Source organism: Salvia splendens, unplaced genomic scaffold (assembly GCF_004379255.2).
Source record: "Salvia splendens isolate huo1 unplaced genomic scaffold, SspV2 ctg698, whole genome shotgun sequence".
Classification (NCBI taxonomy): Eukaryota; Viridiplantae; Streptophyta; class Magnoliopsida; order Lamiales; family Lamiaceae; genus Salvia; species Salvia splendens.
In genome coordinates this window covers 9,792-18,820 of record NW_024599365.1, presented here as the reverse complement: position 1 = coordinate 18,820, position 9,029 = coordinate 9,792, and the positions used below count along the sequence as shown (strand labels likewise).

Sequence of the window (9,029 nt, the reverse complement as noted above, 5' to 3'; positions counted from 1 at the left end):
AAAGAGCAGAAGCCGAAACGTAGAAAATATTACATATTAGTACATAATATTAAACCTTTAAACCAACCTTTGACACCCACCTATTTCCACAATTAGCAAGGCCAAACGGATGAAGTCCCACATTTTCGGAAGAGTATAATTGAATGAAAAGCTTAATGGGAAATATGACCTGTCAGAACATGAGCAACACGATTATCAGGGCTACTAAATCTCAGTAATGCCAAAACCTAAGGATTTGTTATTTAAGAGATTTCTCTAAAGGCAACCTTATTGTTATGACTGTCACTAGAATCCTTGACAACATCAAGTGTATAGGACTTTGATTGCTTGGGAACTCGAAAATGTTGTGCAAGTTTCCGAACTGATGATTTCAGACCTTTGCCAGTAGATTGCGACAAAATTCGAACACCTTCAGTTTCTAATGAAATAGCTTCAGGGGTATCAGCATCAGTATGCATCTTCTGACACTTGCCTGAACTCATAGACATTGCCACAGATTTTGTTTCCTTACCAGTGCAAACTTCATTTTTCTTGTAGTCATGGGATTGTGATAACTTTGACGATTTTGAGTATTCTGAACCCCGGACTATATTTTGGATTTCATTATTGCCCGGGGTCTTAGCAGATTTTGACCTCATTACTCTACTCATGGATGTCTGCACTGGGTTTCCCCAATCGCCAGTTGAAGATGTCCTTGCAGAACTAGTTGGTTGACTTCCCAACTCAGATGCAGCAGATAAAAATTCTTCTCTCACAGAAAATCCACCCCCTTTTCTTTTATCTTTTAAGTCTGTTGACTTGAGGCTTTCATCAATCTTGTTAACCGAACAAGCAGGATGAGACGTACTTAGTGCATTTGCATCATCAATGTAGGAAACCATATCTGGGATGTACGAATCAGTTCCAACTGAAGGTGCTTTATCTGGCCTGCTATGAGTTCCTGACTTGATAACCCCATTAGTGCAAGTATCAGGAGATGTTTCACTTTGTTCGGTAGAAGACAAGAAGCAAGACACTGAACTACCTGAAGATCTTGAATCATCACATTCTTCCCTGGGATCTGAAATCTTAGTTTCAGCTTTCAAATGCATAGCAATTTCTGGAGCTGTTTCCACAACAGATTCACTTTCCATTCTAGCAGGTAATGCAATAGTTGGCTGGCACTCAACGTCCTCATTAGTAGAAGCAGCAGCTGACGAGTCACTTTGATTGGTGGAAGAAAAGAAGGAAGACATTGAGCTGCCTGAGGATGCTGAATCATCACACTCCTCGCTGGGATCTGAACAATTTTTACTTTCATTTTTTAAATGCATGCTTAACTGATTTTCTGGAGCTGTGTCCACAACATATTCACTTTTCTTTGTAGCATACAAGGCAACTGGTGGTTGGCACTCATCTTTATGGCCTTGTCTCCAATGAATTATTTGGCACTTACCAGAACTAGGAAGACAAGAAACCAAAATCAAATGACTGAGGAGGAGAAACAACATATCCAATTTAAAGTCAAATACACTTTTTAAAAAAGAAATATGTACATGACTTCGATAAACAAAAGGATGGTGCAAGTTATCTTTCATTCCATATGAGAGTATAATTTGACGAAACTCCAGTTGAGTAAAAAATGATCTCATGAATATTTTATTCAAAAATGGATTTTACATGTATGCTTTAAGAGGAAATGAAATTCAACTCATGAACAGACTTCCAGACTTCAGTGCTCAATCAGATTAAAAAACCTAAAGAGTTCATAAGCTCACATCTAGATGCTTTACATTTTAAGATTATATGGATGGATTGATGTGGTGGCTGTTAGGCTAAGCTGGTATCTTGGTTCATCATTATTTATTGGGGATGAAATTACCCCTAACGAAAATAATAGATCTTGAATATTGAAAATGCAGTTTAGTAGTAATAATCAATTCTCAGATTAATAGGAATATTTGTAACTTCATACAATTAAAGATATTCACATATATTAACAAACTCCGGTTATTAGTAATTGCAAGCTCAAGACAAAATTCTCCACTTGACATTGAATAAATCTCTGAACGGATAATTTCCATTACACGAACACCGCACTCTAGTAAGTTCTTAATATTCTATCAGTGGAAAAAGAAATACAGTAAATTTCAATGAATTTCTATTTTCTAGATATTTTCAGATTTTCCAGAATTACAGATAAGATTTCAGTCAAGTAAGTCCATAAGAAAAAAAAATTAATAGGCATCTCATCTGGCAAGACAACAATAGATCGTTGCATCTCCAAGCTCTATTTCCCATCTTCAAAAACTACCACTCCACAACCCGAAATCCTAAGAGATTCTAACCCCATATTGATCATTTGATCTCCAACAAATTCTAAACCGTATGCCATATACCCGCCAAAACAAAACCGGACTTTTTGCTTTTTCTAGTGCTATTATTCTGGTAAAAGAATGCAACTCAGTAATCTCCAGTTACAACCGTCTCATTCCAACCCAGTTTCTGCTATGTGTAACATCCCAATCAAATTATGTCTCTAGATCTTCATCACCTTTTTGCTAGTATATCAACACCATTATTTTTTAAAAATCCATTTTAAAAATTCCAACCAAAGATTCTAACTTTCGTCTAACAAACAGAAAGGATCTAATAGTCCATTGCCCAAAATTTAGAATCAGACATCAAATTGTTCATATGAATTCAAAAATAAAAAGAAATACACACGAAATCACTCACCAGTATCTAGCAGCTTTACACCTAGAACACCTAGTGGTGGTGGGGCAGCGACAAACGGCGCAGAAATGCTGCGATTCGAGGTGCGGCGTATTACTTGGCTGCGGCGTGTACTCTACGCTCTGCGAATTGTACTGTTCAATAGCCTGGAGCTTGGCAATTTGTGCTTCTTCTTCCGAGGTGACGGCCACCAGCCTCAGAATCGCCTCCTTCTTCGCCGCGCCATTCCGCCACTTGTGCCGAACTACGAGACCGAAAAGCAGTAATATACCGACAATTACTAGCATTGATTCCTTCTGATTTCAATCCAATTAACCCGCTGCAAGGATCAACAAGGAGCTGAATATAAACCCTAAAAACCGGATTTTTTTGAAATACGTAGAGGTCTGGAGGAGCAATTGAGGTGTAGGTGGAAGTAGAGGTTGCGGTGGCGGCGACGCCGGCAGCGGACGGTGGGTGATGAGGAAGGTAAAATTGAAATTGGAAGAAAGTGAATTTTGGTGAGTGGATTTGTGAAAAATCCCCAAATAGATAAAAAGACAGAATATAAGATAGTAACGTAGGGATGGAGATTAGAATTAGGACCTGTTTGGTTGGGTGGGAATTTCTACTCCTCTCTCCTTTTCCAACTTTTTCCATTTATTACATTTTGGTATTAACTTATAATGATGCATATAATGTTGGATTTTGGTCACAGAAAGCTCTTACAAATGAATTCAGAGCTGCTGTTATAATTGTATCTTTTCTGTTTTTAGCTAAAGTTTAAGTTATTGTATCGCATATTATTTAAAAAAAGTATTATCAAGAACTTGTTATTAATAATAGTATATACTTTTATGGTGTATAGTTCTTTTCCTAAGTTGAATATGCAAAATGAAATATTTTTTTTGTTTAAATGGCAGGGTTTTGCTTTCTAAAATGGTGAAGTCATAAGTGTGCATGCATTAATTCTTATTCTTTTCTTCATAAAAAGGAAATGTTATTCTTATTGTCTCGTGTGAAGTTATGATATGTAAATTGGACCCTTCTTTTTGCATTGATGCATTTCCTAAATCCTAGTTAGGGTTTGACTCCTTGGAATTTGATTGGGATCACTCTATTTCGTTATTTATAATTATTATATTATTTATATGACGTATATGAATAGTGTTTATAAAGAATCTTTATTTAATTATTTGATCTAAATAATTCATGGTATAATTTAAGTTAAATTTGTCTCAACCACTGCGCCAATTAAATTTTAATTTTAGGTAATAGAAGTGCTACTTTCTCATTTGATGAAGTTTTATTTAAGATTGACGTATATTTGACTTTTGAAAATTAATTAACACTATTTTGTCTGTGGAGATTGAAATAATACCACATTTAATTGACATTAGACTTCTGATTGTCACCATCTGGAGATTTAAAATCATATCTAATTTGGAGCTTAAAAATCACAAATTGAGTTGTTAGCACCATCCTATAACTTAGTTGGCTTATGAACTTCATTTTATCTAAAGTTTTAATAAAGCATTACTGACTTGTAGATCATAAATGACTCTAACTTGTGAGCATCATCATATTGTCAGAATTTTAAAAACGCCAAAATTAAATCGTATATTTATAACTTGATTCATAAAAGCATAATATCTAAAGGGTAATATTTACTATACACTACTTGTTTTAGCTAATTTGTATCAATTATGTTTGGTAACTTATACATTATGTGATTGGTAATTATTGTATACATAATTCAAATATATTGCAACTAAACTTAAAAATTTTAAATGAAGGAGAATTAAGAAAAACTGAATAGATAGATTATAAACATGCCACCAAGTAAAGAAAAAATAGATTCCCATTATTCTGTTACATGGAGTACTACTAATACATATCAAAACGTTTAAAATAGTTAGAAAATCGCCTAACATATATATATGGATTTTATTCAGACATAATAGCTTTTTTATGAAAAGTCTAATCAGTCTTTGATATTTTAAATACGAAAATGTATTTTGCTTGGTATACAAAGTTAAATTCATAGCACTTCATAAATTTATGTCTCACTCGAAAAAGAAATCCCTATGTGCTATTTTTCTCAAAATTTTATTTATACTATTTCTTACTTATTAAAATACACTCCAAAAGGTTAATGTCCACTTAATTAAATCTCAAAACTAAAGTCAGCGAGTACGAGAAATAATTATTTACTTAGTTGGATAGTAGGAGCTAGGTCCATAATTTAAACAACATTGATCAAATTAAGTAGATAAATTAGTACTCTATGGGGGGATATTCGTTTTATAAGATCATATATCATGATTAAATATGTATTGTGTTTGGATTATAAAATTGAATCTCACCTTCTAGAAAAATAATTATAGTATATGATAATTAGTTATAGACACCTTCTTTCAATTAAAGTAATCTCACAATATAATCATGGACTACATCTCATAGTTATTTTGTCTAACAAGCCGAGCAACCACTATTAATATCAAATAAATATACACAGTACTATTAGATATGGAATATAATGAAATTTTTTGTATGCACAAAATGCTCAATAAAAAAAATATAAAGCTAATACTCAATATATAAATAACAATAGAAAATATTGAAGCAAAGTTTTCTATCTCAAACGGTCAAACCATTACATAAATAAAAAATAAAAAGCAAATGTGTAGCATCTCAAAATAACTTTTAAATAGTACTCACTTCATTCACTTTAAGTAGCACATTATCTCACTATAAATCATATACCATTTCTAAAAATAGAAACATTATTCTCTTTAATATTTTTCACTCTTACTTTTTCCTCTCTCCACTTAACTCACAAAAATAACACATAAAAAATTAAGAATAAGGTAACCCAGAAAAAACACAAAAATTATAAAATCAAATACTTCTAAACTGTATAGTTTTCTAAAATTTAAATACGTCGTCTTATATTGCAGCAGTTCGACAACTACTTAAAAATTTAAATGCAAAGTAATTTATAGATTTAAATTAATAAAACTCCTAATGCAACACCGCCCCCTTAAAAAAACAATAGCCACTTATAATTTGATAAACTCTAAAATTTATTAAGAATGTGGTTAAGTTATTGTATAGAAATTTATGACCCTAATGTCCTAATAATATCAAGCTACCCTTCATCAATTTAAATAAAATCGAGCTACCAAATGTCAAAAGATTTGTCATTATTAAACTCAGGTATTGTTAGGTTTGTGACCATGAGATCAGGCTCGTGGCTGGTTCGGACGAGAGAAGGCTCAACTCAGAGGCTCGGATGCAACAGAAACTAAGCCATGCAATCGGTTGGAGAATAGCGGTTACAACCGAATGCAACTAGTCGTTGCATGACTGATCTTGGACGTTGCATAAAGAGGATAAAAGCATGAGTAGTTATTCAGTTCCAAGAGAGGAGAGAAAGCATGTGTGAGGAGAATCAAAGAAGAGAGAAGAAAGAGATGCTAGAGCTCATATCTTGAGAGTAGATAGCGAAGTGTGCATTGTTCTTCATTTTCATTTGTGTTTCCTATTGTAATCCATCTTTAGCCGTGAATAAACACCTCTCATACAGCCGTGAATAAACATCTCTCATACAGTTTCCCGTGGACGTAGGTTTGATTAAACCGAACCACGTAAAATCCCCGTGTGTCATTTGTTTTTTTGTTCTTGATCACAACCTCCATCGCAATTCTACAATAGGCGCCGCCTGTGTGAACCGAGGAAGAAGATGGCGATGGCAAGATTCGAGGCAGAGAAATTCAATGGCATGAACGACTTCGGTCTTTGGCAAATCAAGATGGGGGCGCTACTCACTCACCAAGGATAAGATGAAGCCTTGGATAAAGTGGAGAAGGATGACGAATCTGATGTTAAAAGGACCGAGATGTTGAAGAAGGCCAAGAGTGTGCTGATTCTGAATTTGGACGACAAAGTTTTGAGGGAAGTTGCAAGGGAGGTATCTGCAGCAGCGATCTGGAAGAAGTTGGAGGATCTTTACATGACCAAATCGCTGGCTAACAGGTTATATCTAAAGCAACGCTCATACTCTCTTTCAGATTTAGTGATGATAAACCCATTGGAGATCAACTAGATCAGTTCAATAATATCTTGGATGATATGGAGAATGTTGATGCTAAGATGGAAGAGAAGGATAAGGCTATTGCACTATTGAATGCCCTTCCTAGATCCTTTGAACACTTCAAAGATGCCATGCTTTATGGTAGAGAGAAGTCCATTACTCTGATGGAAGTGCTCACTGCTTTGAAATCAAAAATCTTGCAAAGATCAGAAAATGGCAAATCTGAGACCTCTGCGGAGGTGCTGAATGTCAAGAAGTTTAAATTCAAGAGTAAGCCTAAGCAAGCAGCATCAAAAGGTTTCCAAGAAAGGCAGAAAGTTGAAAAGAAAGAGACCCGCAGTTGTCATTACTGCAACAAGCCCGGGCACATAAAGAAAAACTGCTTCTCGTGGAAGAGAAAACAAGCTGCTGAGGGAGCTGATCAAGGCTCTACTGATGTGTTGCAGGAAGAGTCGGTGCATCAGGTCATGAATGTGGTTGTAGAGGCAATAGGAGAGGCGTGGATAATAGACTCGAGGTGCAGTTTCCATGTGAGCTCTCATAAACAGTGGTTTGAAGATTTTAGGCCATCAAATGGATCAGTCATACTTGGGAATAATCAGACTTGCAAGATAAGAGGCATGGGAAACATCAAGTTGAAACTTGCAGATGGTTCCGTGATATTGCTCACTGATGTGAGATTCATACCAGAAATCAAAAGGAATTTAGTCTCTCTTGGACTTCTTGAGACAAAAGGCTACGGTTTCAGATCAGAGGATGGAAAATTAATCATCTACAAGGGCTCCAATACAGTGATGAGTGCTGTGTAGAAACAAACACTATACTATCTTGAAGCAACTGTCATCATTGGTAGCACAAATGTTGCAGAGAAGCAGGTAGATCTGCAGACATGGCACATCAGATTAGGCCACCTTGGGACAAAGGGAATGCTGCAACTTGCCAAGAAGGGTGTATTCAAGATGGAGAAAAACCAAGATTTCAGCAAGTGTGAGCAGTGTATGATGAGAAAGAGCAAGAAGCATCCATTTCCAAAGGGGAAACACACTTCTGGATCAGTTCTTGAATATGCCCACAGTGATATCTGGGGACCTGCTCAGCCACCAACCATGAATGGATGAAGGTATTTCATGACCATAATAGATGATTTTTCAAGAAAGTTATGGGTTCAAGTTCTAAAAGAAAAGTCAAAGGCTATTAAATTCTTCAAAGAGTGGCATCTGATGGTTGAGAAGGAAACGAAACTTAGACTTAAGTGTTTGAGGATGGATAATGGTCTGGAATATGTATCTCAAAAGTTCACTAACTACTGCAAAGGCAAGGGAATCCAAAGGCACAGAACGGCCCCAGGAATCCACAACAAAATGGAGTGGCCGAGAGAATGAATAGAACCATCATGGAAAGAGTGAGATGCATGCTTCTATCATCTGGTGTTGACAAGCGTTTCTGGGGTGAAGCAGTGGCTACTGCTGCAGTGGTAATAAATAGATCACCTTCTTCAGCAGTGGATTTTGATGTCCCAGATGCTAGATGGCATGGACATTTGCCTGACTTCAGCAAGCTTAGATCATTTGGTTGCAGGGCCTATGCTCATGTGAAACGAGGGAAACTAGAGTCCAGAGCATTGAGGTGCATATTTCTTGGATATCATACTGGATCCAAGGCCTACAGACCCTGGAGCACTGAGCCAAAGGGTGAAAAACTCATTGTGAGCAGAGATGTCACATTTGATGAGGCTGCTATGCCTTATCTTGCTTAAACCAAAAGGGCTGTGTCAATTGAGGTGGAGCCAACAAGAAATGTAAGAAGTGATACATCAGATGATGAGCAGCAAGAAGAAGCAGAAAGCTCCACCACTCCAGTTCCAAACATTGCCAATGATAGACCAAGAAGGGCACCAAGACTTCCATCATGATTCTCTGATTATGAGATGGCTTATTTTGCACTTCATGTGGGTGAATGCATAGAGTTTGAAGAACCTGGTACATATGAAGAAGCAATGAAGGGAAATGAATGGGAGAAATGGTTTGAAGCTATGAGAGAAGAGATGGAATCTCTTATGAAAAACAAGACTTGGATCCTATCTGAAAGACCATCCACTCAGAAACCAGTGGGGTGCAAGTGGATTTTTAAGAAGAAGGTGGAGGTTTCTGAGGCAAACAAGATCAGATACAAAGCTAGGTTAGTTGGTAAAGGATATTTACAAAGGAATGAGTGGATTTTAATGAAGTTTTTTCTCCAG

At 36.1% G+C, this 9,029-nt stretch overlaps 1 protein-coding gene across 1 annotated transcript; it reads right to left on the bottom strand.

The window, feature by feature from the left end:
- Window positions 1-67: 67 nt before the first annotated feature.
- LOC121790992 (ubiquitin carboxyl-terminal hydrolase 16-like) lies at window positions 68-3,255 on the bottom strand (the record flags this gene model as incomplete). Its single annotated transcript, XM_042189071.1, has 3 exons — window positions 2,719-3,255; window positions 267-1,440; window positions 68-169 (listed from the first exon to the last, which is right to left on the bottom strand). Coding segments are annotated over exons 1-3 (1,560 nt in total), but the record flags the coding sequence as incomplete, so codon positions are not given.
- Between the last annotated feature and the right edge of the window lie 5,774 nt (window positions 3,256-9,029).